At 32.6% G+C, this 16,980-nt stretch overlaps 1 protein-coding gene across 1 annotated transcript; it reads left to right on the top strand.

Moving 5' to 3' along the window:
* The first annotated feature begins 1,476 nt into the window (after positions 1–1,476).
* Positions 1,477–5,694, top strand: LOC11427768 (uncharacterized). Its single transcript, XM_003613863.4, has 5 exons — positions 1,477–1,889; positions 4,538–4,637; positions 4,719–4,854; positions 5,235–5,321; positions 5,409–5,694. The coding sequence occupies exons 1-5, from the start codon at positions 1,553–1,555 to the stop codon at positions 5,544–5,546; spliced, it is 798 nt and encodes a 265-aa protein (XP_003613911.1). The 5' UTR covers positions 1,477–1,552; the 3' UTR covers positions 5,547–5,694.
* Positions 5,695–16,980: the final 11,286 nt, after the last annotated feature.

Genomic DNA, 16,980 nt, shown 5'->3' with positions numbered 1-16,980 from the left:
ACGTCCGGGTCAAACGTGGACGAAACAAGACTACAAGAGAGCTCATCCTAATTTTTTTCTTCCCCTTATAAGGTCTCATTTTCCTGATCTAAAATTAGAGCAAAGAGCTTGAAACCCTTGACGTTGAGTAGTGGTACAAGTAAATCAAGTTTGAGATGATCACGAAGTTGGAACGATGCCAAACCAAGTTGTGTTGTGGAAGTGAACATGTAAGACAATACAACAAGGCATTTGTCTTCATTGGTGAGCTACCAAATTCGTCGAGTATTTTTCAATTAAAAATAATAAATATATATTTCATTAAACTCACTCAGAAAAAAATATTTACCATCCATAAAAAACATAAAAAAAGAGAGTTCTAACTTGTTCATTATGGCCTAATTGTTTTTGAAAAATAAATAGGTTTTCGAAAAAGTTAATACTAATAATCTTTTCATTTTAAAGTCAAACATATTTTTTTTTATAAAATGATATTTTCAAAAATCATAAACAAACACTTAAAAATGATAAAAGTGATTTATTTATAAAAAGAAATAATTTTATCTCAAAAAATCTGAAACAAAATTGACCCTACGTCAATATGAGTCCAACACTTTGAAATTGAGTTTTATATAAAATGATGAAATCTACATTAATTTTATTCAATAAAAAAATAAATGTTGGAATGTTTAAAAGATAATGTTTCAACATTAGTTAGAAGATTAATTTTGATGCACTCAACATGTAAAACATTTTTTCACGTGCATCTAATCAAATAACACATTCTTATGCTGTAGGAAATTGCTTCAAGAACTCCTTTGTCTACACATGTAATTAAAAACAATAGCATTTAAATGATGGATAGTTATTCCACTAGTGTCGATAACACATTCTTCTATCCATCGAGACATATTACAATTGAGAAAATCAGGGAGGTTAAGCAAGACCTAAAGAGGATAATACTTGAAAATATAATACCACAAACTGTTGGGGTCAGATATGATGTCTAGAGTAGGGGCTGAACCTATGTCACACTCTTGGACTAACATACCCACTAACGACTACTCGAGGCCATAGATACACAAAAAAAATGTCACGTTTCTTAGAAGTCGATACTGAGTTTAGTTTACCAACAACGCCTCACTACAAATAATAAATTTATGAAGACTTGGACAATATTCAAAAAGAAAAATACATTGAAAATCCAATACTTGTCGAGATAATTATATTTTTATATTTATATTCTAGAAAGTTATAAATTGAATATTTACTTTTTCATGAACTCGTTTCTAATCCAATGAGCTACTTAAAAGATACATTTCTTCACTTACGAATTTTTTATTTTTTTTATAAATTAAAATTTAGATGAGTTTCACTCAATAAAAAATAAACATGGAAATAAAGGAAGAAAAAAAAAAAAAAAATAGAGAAAGAAGATTCACGTGGTCCCACTTAGAGGGAAAAAAATTGGTTCAACATATTCATATTTTCATAATTCATTTCATTTCATTGAGATTCACAAACACAATTTTCATTTTGCTGCTTTTTTTCTTTTCTTCCACTTTCATCATTCATGGATTCTCTTCCTTCAGTATCACCTTCCATGGTCCTCCCTCCAACCAACCCCTTCCGCCGCCACACCCGCCGCCTTTCTCTCTTCTCCCGCCATCTTCCTCCGAGACTCTTCTCTACACCGAGGGTCCGAACCAATAGGAGAAAGGAAGTATCGTGCAACGTCGTCGGCGGCGGAGGAGCAGATGACGGTGGAAACGAGGAAGAGGTTGAGAAAGCGCTTCACATGGATGGAAAAATTCCCGGTAGCTCCGACGAGTTCTTGAAGCAAGTTTCCTCACGTGCTTATGACATGCGTCGGAATCTTCATCAGTCCTTTGATTCTAGCAGCTACGATGGTATCTCTTCTGACGTTTTATTTTTCTTGTTATTATGATAGATAGATAGAAAACAGTTTGATTATAGAAATAGCTTATACATAAGCCCTAATGTTTATCCTAACAGGGCTTTCTCACTAAAAATGCAAAATATTAAAAAAAAAAAAAAATCCCCTGAAAATAGTTGCAAATAGTTGGTGGCTGTTTTAACCTATTTTTAGTGAAAACATGATCAATTTGATTGACCTAAGCAACTTAACCTAAATTTCATCCTAAATTTTAATTAAATTTAAATTAATTTGATGATGCCATCATAATCTTTATTGTTGGCTATTGCCTGTTTTGTTTGTGCTTTTTGGTTAAAAAGAGGGAGCAACCCGATGCACTAAAGCTCCCGCATACGCAGGGTCTGGGAGACAAAGGAATATTGTTAAATAAGAGAAACAAAGAAGTAGAAGAGGGTAAACAATAAGGAAAGGAATTGGAATTGAAATTAGAAGAGAAAACAACTATCAACTTAGTTAAGGTCGGCAAACACAAGAAAAATCCAATTTGTAGTATCTAGTTACTGAGCAGCATAAGAGGGTAAGAAAACTACTTCAATGGCACTTCTATCAAAAGATATCTATTCTGCCCCTCAAATAGATCTCACCAGCTTAAGTGTTTAGCCTCTCGCTGTAGACTAATGATATCTTTGGTTTACCAAAAAAGAGTAGAAGAGGCCAAAGCTAAAATTGATTATTGGAAAATTCTGTCTCTCCTTTCTAACAATAAACTCCAAAACAACTTTGCTTTGTTTGTCTCAACTGTTTTTACTCCTCTTTGTCATGGTTGTATAACCGAGTTAATTGAGGACTGTACAGGTTTACAACTCTAAGTTTCAAACTCAGGTTAACTTGTTTCACTTTTACCAAATCGTTTGTGAATAAATTCGGGTAGACAGTTGAACGGGTATACAATTGAGTGAGTCTAGAATATATTGGTTACTTTTCCTAGACATGTATAAAATGACAGCGGGTTAACGTTTTTCAAAAAACCCAAAACGCAATAGCTGAACGATAAGACTTTGTAGTTTACGAGAAATTAACCTCACCTTTGCAGCACTTGATTCCACATTTGCATATCGCATCCCAACGTGAGCCCGTCTTTAAGGAGGTGAAGGAGTCGCTACCCAATAACTTTATGCATAAATGAAGTCATGAACTAAAAAACACAAGAAAACCCATTGTTGCAAGTGTGTAGTGAACTGAACAGGTTAATGAGGTGAATGAACCCTGCTCAGATGAGCTAAAGCCTAGCTCTACCGAGTTGAGTCTAGCTCTAATGCGGGGAACCCAGTCCCTCCATCCTCACTATTTGGTAATTTTAAACCTTGTGATTTGTCAATTTGTCCATCGATTTTGATCTTATTATGCTCTTTATGTGTGCCTGAGTTGAGAACCTATCATGTGATTTGAGAGTTAGTTTGATTGTACTGCTATGTACTTGTATTCTGTTTTATTTTGGCTGGGTCAGTCATGTATAGAGAGTGAGTCGGGTCAGGTCTACTCTGGAGCTACGAATCCATCTTGGTTTAATTTATTGCCTATAGAAAATTTAGATTTTGTTATTGTGCTTTGCTTTATTACTAAGTTTGATTGTTGAATTTTACTAAGAAAATATTATTTGTTTGAATATACGAAATATCTCAGAATTTCTTTTGTATTATGTAGAGTATCTTAGTTTATCTCTAGGATCATTTTATCAAACATTTGACAGACAATTGACATATATCCTAGAATTAGTTGCCATATTACTTAGTTATTATCATGATTTGTTTTATTATTTACCTGTTTATTTAGAGTTAGGGGTCTTGTATCCCTGTAATTAAGGTCTAGTCTGGAGCTACGAATGCATCTCAGTTTAACTTATTGCTTATAGAAAATTTAAATTTTGTTATTGTGCTTTGCTTTTCTACCAAGTTTGATTGTTGAATTTTACTAAGAAAATATTATTTGTTAGAATATAAATATGAAATATCTCAGAATTTCATTCGTATTATGTCGAGGATCTTAGTTTATCTCTAGGATCATTTTATCAAACATTGACCGACAATTGACATATATCCTAGAATTAGTTGCCATATTACTAGTTGTTATCATGATTTGTTTTATTATTACCTGTTTATTTAGGTCCAGTGTTGACATATATCCTAGGATCATTTGCCGTATTCAAAGTTTCTATTACTTCTTTCTTTCTTTCTCTTTCTTTTATTTAAAACCTCACAACTTCAACAGTATTATATTATGTTTAGATATTGGTGTAGATGTTTTGAGCATGATTTTTGTATTAAGTGCGCTGTTACAATCAGATGAGTTGAATCTCTGAAGATTTCACAAGTTAATGTGGACTAATGAGTTTGACAACTCCGCTCTCAGAGTTTATGGCCACCTTTGCATACATAGTTGTATGACATATGTAATGAAGTGTTACTGGAGATATAATATATTATTAACTCCCTTGCAAATGTTTCAATTTGATTTAATTATCTGTCAATGTTTGAGATCTGTATATGTTGATATCAGTATAGACAGAGTGTGTTTTTGTTACTTGTAATAATTGAAGGTTGTCCTTTCGTCAGTTTATTGTTTCTAATTTTTGTCTCTTGTTTCTTGTTTTCCTTTCATCAGTTTTAGATGACAACCCTTGGAGAGAAACTTCAAAGCCTGTGTATGTACTCACCCAAAAGGAAAACCAATTGTGCACGATGAAAACCCGGAGAAATATAAGGTGTGATTCACCTTTTTCTGTTTTTTTCTATCAAGTAATATTTGGAATTTTCCGTGCTTGACTTTACTTTTTATGTAACAGCGAAGTTGAAAGAGAGCTTGGCTTATTGTTTTCTAAAGGAAGCAACCGGAGAGCTGCAATAGAAAATCAGTCTAAACAAGCAAGGGGAGGGACAAAATTTCCAATGCAAGTAGAAGATATTAGAGATGGAGTGCTGGTATGTACTCTATTCAGACACGCATACACGCACAAAATTATCAATAAGCGTTGGATATTTACTGTAATCCAAACATTTTGTAATGTGAAATATATCAGAAAGTATCAAAGGACATATTTTAGTGCCTCTATTGTGTTTGAACATAATTGGAATTTGATTGGTTTGGTAAATGCTAACCAGGATGCAATTTATAAACTTCCCCGATTAGTTTTCCGTAGTATACCTACTACTCTAAACTGTAAGTTTGTTCATGGTACCCTAGTACTCACAACTTGGTAAAATGAAACAATGATTTCATCGACCAACATATTGCATGGTTTATTGTAATATGAGCTATTTGCAAAATTTAATCATTTAACAATTTGACAATGTTGGTGAAGGTATTTGAAGATGAAAACGAGGCAGCCAAGTATTGTGACTTGCTGCAAGGAGGTTGTGAGGGTGTTGCCGAGATAGACGCCTCATCGGTACAAATAACCAAGCAATTATAATTTGCCTTTAATCTCTGTTGTTTGAAAACATTAAACAATAATTATTTGCATCATGTCTTGCAGATATTTGATCTTTGCAAGAAAATGAGGGCTCTTGCAGTTCTATTCCGCAGAGGGAGGACACCTCCTGTACCCGAAAGCCTTAAGCTTAATCTCCGAGCTCGAAAACGGTCCCTTGAAGATCAAGATGATCTGATATGAAATTCAACTCCCTTGTGATGGGAAAGAAGCGACTGTTTGTATCTAATTGTAACACCCAAAACAGTCAAAGGGAACAAAAATGTGTATAATAGTAACAAATTCATTCATCAGTATATAAAAAGTATATAGCATGTATATTGTTACTCAAGACACATGTTCAAATGTTTTTTTCTTTTTCTTCTTACCAGTTTCCTTTTTCTTCTTTCGTTTCAAAAGGGAGTTTTAAGATGTGCAGTTTGCTTTGGCTGAGAACAGAATACACAGTGATGGTGAAGTTAACACCACATATTCCACTGTGTGTGGTTTTCAGAAACTATAAACTACAGAGTTTGAGCATCGTGTGTTGATAACCATGAAGACCATTGAAATGAGGGAAACTCTTGGTCACAAGGATTTTGGATACAATTTGGACAGACTCGAAATGGAAAAAAAAGTAGAAAGATAGTAGAATTAAATAATGAGTATTTTTCAATTAATTAAATTCTATTCTCTATTTAACCAAGGTCTTGGTTAAATAATGAGTATTAATGAGTGGGCAAACTCATAATTTTTTTTAACAATCTAAAATGGAATTAAATTAAAAACCAACAATCATTTTCCTTAGCATAAGGTGTGCTAAAAAGAAGCTTTAAAGTTCAATATAAAAGAACATAATACAAGGTAAAATTAACAAGCACTCAAACAATCAAAAGGGTGCCGCCACTTGCCATAATAGCCTACAACTAAGTTAGCAACTTTTGTCTTCAGTCACAAAAGAGAAACATGCTTAACCATATCTAGCTACTGAGACAATCTTTTTCTTATGAGTAAAAATTCTGTCATTTCTTTCATTCCAAATGAGCATATTGAACAAAGTGTTCCGTAATAGAACGGGGGTCAACCGATAATAAACCCAACCAATCACGAACCATATTCCAAAGAGAGCCAAAAAAATTACAATTTAGGAACAAATGACATGTCGTTTCCACCTCACAACACCCACTCAAACAAAGCTGATCGTCATTAGTAATAACACCACGCCTGGCCATGGTATCTTTAGTAGGCAATCATCTGTTACAAATAAGACGCCAAACAAAAACTGAAACTTTCAAAGGAACATCTTTATGCCAAATCAAATCTGAAACTGCGGAAGGACATCAAGCTTGCGAGCTAATGAGAAAAAGGTAAGCATCGCGGACATAGTAAACATCGTCCCAGTCCAACTTCCACACCCACTTATCATCAGTTTCAACCTGCAAATGTTACTTGACATTTGTTTGGTTGTCAAATGTGCGTGTGTGGCTAGTGTGACTTGACATTCTTGCTTATTGGACAGAGCAAGCGTGACTTGACATTTGTTTGGTTGTCAAATCTCTCTCTCTCTCTCTCTCTCTCTCTCTCAAAAGGATAGGGCTACAATGAGGGTCGTTCCCGACAATTGAGAGGCCCAGCTGTAATCTTGACAATTTTCGTTAAAAAGAATTGAAAAAAAAATCCAGCACCATTTATAGTGATAAATAGTTAAGTCGTAATTAAATATATGAGCGTTCAAACATGACTTTTACACTTACCTATAGACAAATAGACACTTACATATGAAAAAAATTACACTTAGTTACAGATTTTGTCGTAAGTAAAAGTGTTATTTTTGTTATTCTACATCCCAACAATTATACCTTTATCCCTACAAATATTTGAGGCCCCCATAAATTAGAGGTCTAACTCCATGGAACTCGTTGCTCTTGCCCAAGGACAGACTTGGCTACGATGTTCATATGTTCTTTATAATTAATTTTTTTAAATTGCAAATAATGAACTAAGAAAATTAAAATAAATGAAATAAATATAATTGGACCATCATTAAATATAATTGGACCGTCATAATATTCCTAAAGGCTTAAAAGCCCTCTAGGAATGCTCAGACGCCCTCTAGAAACCACCTAAAAGACCAAAAGCCCAGCTTCTTTGGGGCTGAAGTCACGCTATAATAAGTCCACAACGAGGATATAAATACCACCATTGGAAGCCCTTTGAAGGCATCTCATAAACATTCTAAACTTAGATTCTATTATTGTACTCTTGCAAGTACAGTTGGTGCCGTCTGTGGGAACCTCGGTAAAACTAACCTAGACCACAATCAAAAATCTAGAAAACCTCATGGCGATCTTGAAAAGACGGTGGTCGATGATTACAAAACCAACATCGCTAGTCACCCGGTCTCAAGATCCACAAACATATCCTCGAAATCAACAATCCTGACAAAATCAAGTTTTATCTCTCTTAAATTGTGAATATTTGGTTAGCGATACATGAACCTCGTGAAGACCGATCGCGATTGTGCTACTTCGTTTTCTTTTATTTTTGGTTAATTTTTCCGCTTTTAATTCGTGTCTTTGAAATTCGTTTGAATGTTGCGTGATCTTTTTCTTTTTTTTTGACAGAAAGAAGCTTATAGCTTTTCATTATTAATTGAAGTAGAAATACAATGTAGGATGTTAAGATGAACATGGAGACTAGCATTGTATAGTGATTCCTTAGCTAAACTATGAGCAACACTATTGGCTTGTCTCCTAATGAAACTCACATTAGAGTTTACTAAATCGGTACCTAACAAATGTCTACAATCATTAATTATTGCCATGAAATCAGAGACATCGTCCTTTCCATATATGCTATCTGCCACTATTTTATAGTTTGTTTCGAAGTCCATGTGCACCATATTCAGCTCTTTTACCCATTGCATTGCAGCTAGTAGACCCATGGCCTCCCCCATGTCAACATCAAGTAAAAGGGTAGCCCAAGCAGTTAGTGCTATCACAAAATTTCCTTCTGCATCGCGAATACAAGCTCCGAATCCAACTCTATTAAGGGAAGTGAAAAAGGATGCGTCAACATTACACTTGAACCTCCCGGGACTCGGTCTATTCCAATTTTCAATCACAACACGCGAACTGCGGTTGGTGCTTTGGTTCCTCACTTCTTGTGCATTCTTCCAACTACGTAAAAAGCTTGCGGCACGGTCACTGATTTGTTGAGACCAAAACGGTAAACGACAGAAGATTTATGGGACCAAATTGAGACACTTTATAGTTAGGGGATCAAAGTGAAAACCAAAAATAAGTTAAGGGACCAAATGATGTATTAAGCCGTTTATATTTTCAAGATAGAAAATTCTATTTATAGATTCCTTAACCAGTGCTCCGGAACACCGGTTAACAAGACCCTTTTTTAATAGAGCTTATCCGTCTACTTTTTAGATATCAAATTATTACAATCCCAGAACTTTTAAAATCGGTCAACTTGCTAGTAGTACTATATCTTTAATAGTCAATACCTTCATTGGTTCACATTTAATTTATTATTATATTGATTGATTCATAACTACTGGACTTCCTTTTGGCCCTAATTTTCTCCCTCTAGGTTTTCTTTTACCGTTTCTTCATTGAGGGGTGGTTTTGGGTCAATTATTGATCTGAAATCATCCCTCTTCATCTTTTTCTCTCTATTTTAATCTAAATAAGTGATTTTCACATAGATCTAGGTTTTTTTTCTTTGTGATTTCATCATCTAAGTGTGGTGGTTTGTTGTTCGTCGTCTTGTGGGACGTTGTTTGATTTTCCGTCTTCGTACGGTGTTCATTTGATTCATATTGAAAGATCGATTATTTAATCAAATAATTTGGCGTCAACATTGCAGATCCGGAGACCATGGATATTCCGGTCACTTTAATTTTATCATATATTTTTGTAAGCATTATGCCGTTATATGCTATTAACTTGGATGTTGTGTGTTTGTTCGCAGATTCATCCTTACGTTTTTAGCGGTGTTGAATGATGTAATCTCTCGATTTGAATGAATGAATATCATTTTGTTTTTGCCAAAAAATAAAATAAAATTAGACTTCATTTTTACAATTGTTTTTTTTTTTAGTCTTTTTGCAATTGATCTATATGTCTAATTGTACTATACCGTATAATGTACTATATTTTTAAATTCATTGACCCCTTTAAAATCTTGAAAATCAATAAAGTCCTTTAAAATCTTGCATCAAGAATCTTGATTGTAAGAAGTCTTTTAAAAACTGTTTTTAAAATCCCACAAAATCACTACAATACAACAAAATCTTTTAAAATCTTCAAGATTTTTTCTATCAAAATAGTCTTTTAAAATCTCAATCCAAGGAGAGTTATGATCCGTTGGCACTAATTTGACACCAAATCTCAACGGTCTGTTTTGTTTTAATCAAGGATCCTTAATTATTTTTTAAATTAACTCATGTGAACCTTTCTCTCTCTACTCCACCTAATCGGCACACTATTTTTCTCTTTTATGTTGTAGCAACAAAGTCTGGAAAGACGAACAATAGAATGATGAATCTTCTCATCGATCTCAAATTGTTAACAACTATATGTTTCTTCTGTGTTATTGAAAATACTAATAATAGATTGTACTTCCTCCGTTCCTTTTTAATTGTCACTTTTGCATAAATTTTTTGTTTTTAATTATGTCACTTTCAAAGTTCAATGCAACATTAAATGTTGTTTTACCTTTATTATCCTTGATTATTTATTGTAGAGAGAGAAGTATATGAAATAGGATATTAAATGATGAAGGTTATTATAGGAAAAAGATGAATTGTTGTATCAAAAGTAGTAAAAAGTATTTGTTGTCTTGATTTGTGTAAAAAAATTCAAAAGTGACAATTAAAAAGGAACGGAGGGAGGAAACAATTATTTATTGAAATTATGTTCTCAAGGTTTCAGACTCTTGTCTGAACTTTAGGTTATGAATAAGAGTTATACTACTCTTGATCATGTCAAGAAGATTCTGAGGACTCTTCCTATCAAGTGGAGACCAGAGGTTAGAGGTTAAAGCAAAGGACTTGAACACACTTAATATTGAGAACATGATAAATTCTAAGTAATGAGGAGCTTATAGGTGATGAACGTTTTAAGAAGTCAAACCTTAGAATGGACATAAAAAAGTTGTGTTGTATTAAAAATTAAATGAGTCGGTAATGTTTATACATTTTATTCGTAAATAGGTTAATTTTCTTGGGTCGAATTTCTCCAATTTTGTGTGTTTTTGCTCATATTTATCTAGTTTTTTCGTTCCTTTACGGTTAAATAAAACAAATTAAGAATCTACCAAAAAAATTAAAATTAAAACAAATTAAGAACTTGGGTCATAACCATTTAGGCTTTGTTGGTGAGTTTGGAAGGGAAGGGAGGCGAAGGCTTGGGAAAAAAGGAATGACCAAGTGGAAGAAATAGAGGAAAACGGGCGGGGAGGATTTTGAGAGGTTAAATTTTCTTCGTAATACTAAATCCTTCTCATTTGGGGAACTAAAAGATTATATTGGAGAAGGGTTTTGGAGGGTTTATATGAATTCTTCGAATTTAATCTATGTTATTATATTATTTTTAAAATTAAAAATATAGTAATTATATGCATTAATTTATCATTCTCTAAAAAACTACTCTTTTAAAATTAAAAAATATAGTAATCATATGCATTATTTTTAATATTATTTTCCACCCTTCAAAACCTTTCCTTCCTCTCCCTCTAAACTCGCAACAAAGCCTTGTAGCGGGTACTCTTAAATTTATTATAATGAAGCCTATAATAATTTTATTAATTTCTCAAACATAATGTTTTCCAAGCTAATCTTTGAAATTGGCACAACAGCATTCGACTCCAAAATTTTGTGGGGTGCATTCTCCTTTAACAAAGCCCTGTCGCTTGCATGCTGTATCACAAGGTTCAGCAAATGGACATGAACCAATGCATTTGACATGTACTACATTTCGACATTCAGTTTTGTGCATACCTAAGATCATAGTAAAATAATTGATTAGTAAAATAATATGCATATAAGGAAAATAATAAATATAAGGAAATAATATGCATATACCTATGGAGAATAGAAGAACTACCATCAAGGCTGCCATAAAAAATTTCTGGGTGTGAGTCATTTCTTTGTGTTCTCTCAATGATCTTGTGCTATTGATATGATATTCGTAATGTTTGTCATGTTTATCTATATATAATAAATATAAGAAATTAGATTTGGTATCGAATATTTTATAGTAAATGATAACATGATATATGCTAACCATAATATTAATAATATAATATTGTGAATCATGAACGTAAAAAAAGAAAAAAATATTGTGAATCATGCCATTCATTTTGAATTTCAGACGATCTTTTATCTTAATTTTTTTTTTTAGTAATTAATGGTTATTATTATTATTATTATTAGTAATTGTAAAAATATGTTTTGATTTTTTTTTTTTTTTGTAGATGTTGATTTTGATCTTGATTGCTTGATGGAAAGATAGTTGTAGATTGTTTTAGCATAGGCAACGACGACACCGTGAAATTTAGAGATATACCATTTCTTGTAACGAAAGTCATTTGCAGCATTTAATAATTTCATTACTGATCAGATTGTCTAATCAGATCGTTAACACACAAGGGAATAATAAAACAAATGGTCGGACTAGATGATGATTTGGTTTCTGCTGCAAGAACATGAACTACCTCATTTGTTTGTTGTCTAATCAGACTCATTTTTTGAGCAGTGCAAACAACTCAACCTCCCAAAGTGATAAGCCTTGGAAAAAAGAGTATTGTTCAATATCCACCCTCCACTCAAAGAAAGAAAGAAAAAAAACTTGTTCCATGTTTCCAACCCATAACTGCCACATCAGCGTCCATGTCATCAAGTTAACGCTTTTCAATTAAAAACTGACGGAGTGGATTTAACTAACGGATGGAGATGAATTAGTGGACCATTTTGGGACTTTTATTAATTGGGGGACCAAATCAAAATTTCATAATTATTTAAGGGTTTAAATATGCCTTTAGTCCTTGCACTTTCATCAGATTTTGGCATTGGTCCCTACTTTTTTTTTTGTTTGGAATTGGTCCCTGCACTTTGTAAAAATATTGGTATTGGTCTCTCTATTAACTTTTTGTTAAAAAAACACAAAACTATTGGCATTGGTCCCTGCACTTTGTAAAAATATTGATATTGGTGCCACGTGGCGTGAAATGATTGGGCCACGTGGCACTCCGTTGGTTTTGTGTTTTTTTTTTAACAAAAAGTTAACAGAGGAACCAATACCAATATTTTTACAAAGTGCAGGGACGAATGCCAAAATATGATAAAAGTGTAGGGACCAATGACACATTTAAACCTTATTTAAGGGACCAATTGTATGATTAAGCCAAGAAGAAAGAAAAAAAAACTTGTTCTATGTTTCTATTTCTAAGTAAAAAAACATGTTCCAAGTTTATATTTCTAGGTAAAAAAACGTACTATTTAGTAAAAATTGTTGGAACAAAATGTATTTAACGTTAATTCCTGAGACTTTGACAATTTGGGCCCCAACTCATATGTGAAGGGGGTTTAAAATATTAAGAGAACTACTATTTACCCAAAAGTTTTTGCTCATTCCCAAATAAAAAGACAAAAATACCCCTGCGTGAGTTAACTCACACCGAAAAAATCACATTGAATACCAAAGTGAGTTAACTCACGTTGGTTTTTTTCATTGGTAGTAGTAGTACATTCATTTATAGTAGGCACCGCATGATTAAAATCATTTGATAAAATCATGTCATGGTTAGTAGGCAACAGCAAGAACATGCATACCAACAGGAAAACGGTCAAACAATATATACTCCTATTCGAACAGGAAATCATTCGATGAAAAAATATATTGAAGTAAATTATGAGTTGTAGTGTAGATTATTATTTTCCTATTCGAAATCGGAAATAATATATACTCCTCCTAAGAAAGCTGCATTATTATTATTTATTTGCATCATCGATTAAATAAATAATTAAAGTGAAGGACAAGAAATAACAGAGCAAAACAGAACATAGAGTAAGAGGTTTCACTAGTAAAAGATTTCTATTGAAGATGGCTGTGGAGAATCAAAGGAGAGATGAATATGTGGCCATTGACAGTTTTCCTCTTGTATATCACTAATTGAACTATTTCGATTTTTGATAATTGAGAACTTCTAATCAGTGGCAAATAAGACCTAGTTTTGTATCAAGCTCTCAACATATGCATTGGATGTGCTCCATATGTAATCATATTGGTGCTTTTAATTCTCTTTACTCTGTTGAAAACACTTAAATTTTTAATAAGGACGGTTTTATCATTTAAAAATAAACATGAGGATAATTATGTCAATATAATTAAAATTGCATTAACTCATATCTCTTTCCCTCCACTCCCCTCCAAAAAACTCCAATTTGAGGGGAGCAATAAATGAGTTTATGAGGGATTTTACTCCCCTTCCTCTCCCTCCCCTCCTCTTCTAAAAATTGAACCAAACACAAAATTTTAAAAATATTCCCTCCCTTTCCTTCCACTTCCCTTCAAAACCCGCGAACCAAACGGAACCACACTCTCTCTCCCGCTTGCTATGTTTCATCAAATCTAGCACCAATTCATCAACACAAAGACAAAGCAGCAGTTACTCATGCTTAAAAAAAAAACAAAACAAAATCAACAACAACAATGGACATGATGATTCCTCTATTTCATTGCTCTCATTTGTTCTTTCAGAACCAATTCCTTAATTAAAGACTTATAAATTTTTAGTCTATGTTTCTGCACACTTGAACAAATATTAACATATTCAATTGAACTTTTAATACTTTTTTATCATCAAAACTAAAGGTGGCAATGCTAAACACATTTTGCTCCAACAATTTTTACTGAAAAATACGTTTTTTTTTTACTTAGAAATAGAAACATGGAATAAGTTTTTTTTTTCTTTCTTTCTTTCTTTGAGTGAAGGGTGGATATTAGACAATACTCTTTTTTCTTAAGGCTCATCACTTTGAGAGGTCCAACTCACTTGAGATGTTTGCACTCCTTAAAGAATGAGTCTGATTAGACAACAAACAAATGAGATAGCTCATGCTCTTGCCGCAGAAACCATATCATCATCTAGTCCCACCATTTGTTTTATTATTCCCTTGCGTATTAACAATCTGATTAGTAATGAAATTATTAAATGCTACAAACGACTTTCGTTACAAGAAATAGTATAGCTCTAAATTTCACGGTGTCGTCGTTGCCTATGCTAAAACAATCTATAACTATCTTTGCATCAAGCAATCAAGATCAAAATCAACATCTACAAAAAAAAAAAAAATCAAAACATATTTTTACAATTACTACTACTAATAATAATAATAATAACCATTAATTACTAAAAAAAAATTAAAGATAAAAGATCGTCTGAAATTCAAAATGAATGACATGATTCGCAATGAATGACACATGATTCACAATATTATTAATATTATGGTTAGCATATCATTTTATCATTTATTATAAAATATTCGATATTTATTATACATAGATAAACATGGCAAACACTACGAATATCATATCAATAGCACAAGATCATTGAGAGAACACAAAGAAATGACTCACACCCAGAAATTTTTTATGGCAGCCTTGATGGTAGTTCTTCTTCTATTCTCCATAGGTATGCATATTATTTCCTTTATTTATTATTTTCCTTATATGCATATTATTTTACTAATTGATTATTTTACTATGATCATAGGTATGCACAAAACTGAATGTCGAGATTTAGTACATTTAAAATGCCTTGGTCCAGGTTCATGTCCAATTGCTGAAACTTGTGATACTGTATGCAAAGGAAGGCACTTTACTAAAGGAGAATGCACCCCACGAGATTTGGGAGAAATCGAATGCTGTTGCCAATTATAAAGATTAGCTTTGAAAACATTATGTTTGAGAAATTAATAAAATTATTATAGGCTTCATTATAATAGTGAAAGCTAATAATTTCGTTTTTTGAAAAAAGTGAATTTGGGGGGTCAAATTTAAGAGTACTGCTGCAAGGCTTTGTTGTGAGTTTGGAGGGGAGGGAAGGGAAGGCTTTGAAGGGTGGAAAATACGAGGGAAAATGGAAAAAAATTTCAATTTTAAAAATAATATAACAACATTGATTAAATTTGAAGAATTCACATAAACCCTTCTCCAATACAATTTTTTAGTTCCTCAAATGAAAAAGATTTAGTATTATGAAGAAACGTTAACTTCTCAAAACCCTTCCTTCGCATTTTCCTCTATTTCTTCGACTTGATCATTCCTTTTTTCCGAAGCCTTCCCCTCCCTTCCCCTCCAAACTCACAAACAAAGCCTAAACGGTTATGACCCAAGTTCTTAATTTGTTTTAATTTTAATTTTAATTTTTTTTTGGTAGATTCCTAATTTGTTTTATTTAACCGCAAATGAACGAAAAAATTGGATAAATATGAACAGAACACAAAATTGGAGAAATTCGACCCAAGAAAATTAACCTATTTACAAATAAAAAGTATAAACATTACCGATTCATTCAAAATACAATACAACTTTTTTATAGTTTGACTTTTTAAAACGTTCATCAGCTTTATTAAAAAAAAAAAATTTCATCGGTTATGAGCTCCATCTCATTACTTTTAAGAGAATTTATCATGTTTTCAAAAGGTTTAAATATGTATTTCTTCCTTGTAATTATGAATCGTTTAAAAATTGGTCTCTGTATTCGCCAATCCTTGCAAATTAATCATTTAAAATTTCGTCATTTAACCAACTTAATCACTGCCACGTCACTAATTCGATGACGTGGCAATCACTACCACACATGAAATTCCAATTTTGCCCTTAAGAAGAGTACAAAATATTGAAGAAAGAATTGGAAACTCAGGGGTAAAATTGGAATTTCATGTATGGCAATGATTAAGTGGGGAGATGGACGAAATTTTAAATGATTAAACAATGCAAGGGTAAATTGCGATTAGCGATTACAGGGACCAATTTTTAAACGACCCCTACTTGCAAGGATGAAATACATATTTAAGCCTTCTCAATATTAAGTGTGTTCAAGTCCTTTGCTTTAACCTCGGATCTCCACTTGATAAGAAGAATCCTCAGAATCTTCTTGACATGAAACCTTGAAAACATGATTACAATATATAACTCCTTACAATTTATTATTAGCATTTCCAATAATACAGAAGAAACATGTAGTTGTTAACAATTTGAGATCGATGAGAAGATTCCTGATTCTATTGTTCGTCTTTCCAGACTTTGTTGCTACAACATAGAAGAGAAAAATAGTGCACCTATTTAATCTTATGATCAGAAAAAACTTTCTCATGGTGGGAAACTCTTTCCCTCACCCACCCTAAATGCCACACAATAATGTAGGGACGACCCAATAAAAATTAAGGTCCTGCTGAAATAACAAAAATGTACCCTTGCTTAAATATTACTAATGGTAGTATGTTTTTTTTGGAAATTTTGATGATGAATGATTGCATAAAATTCAAAATGACTGAGGTTTTTGTTCTTGAGTTTTGCTGATTTTTTTTCCTACGGGTTGGAGGAAAAAACTCAGAATA

The sequence above is a fragment of the Medicago truncatula genome, chromosome 5, assembly GCF_003473485.1.
Source record: "Medicago truncatula cultivar Jemalong A17 chromosome 5, MtrunA17r5.0-ANR, whole genome shotgun sequence".
Classification (NCBI taxonomy): Eukaryota; Viridiplantae; Streptophyta; class Magnoliopsida; order Fabales; family Fabaceae; genus Medicago; species Medicago truncatula.
Note: the sequence above shows the minus strand (reverse complement) of the source record. Positions and strands in the feature narration are given on the sequence as shown.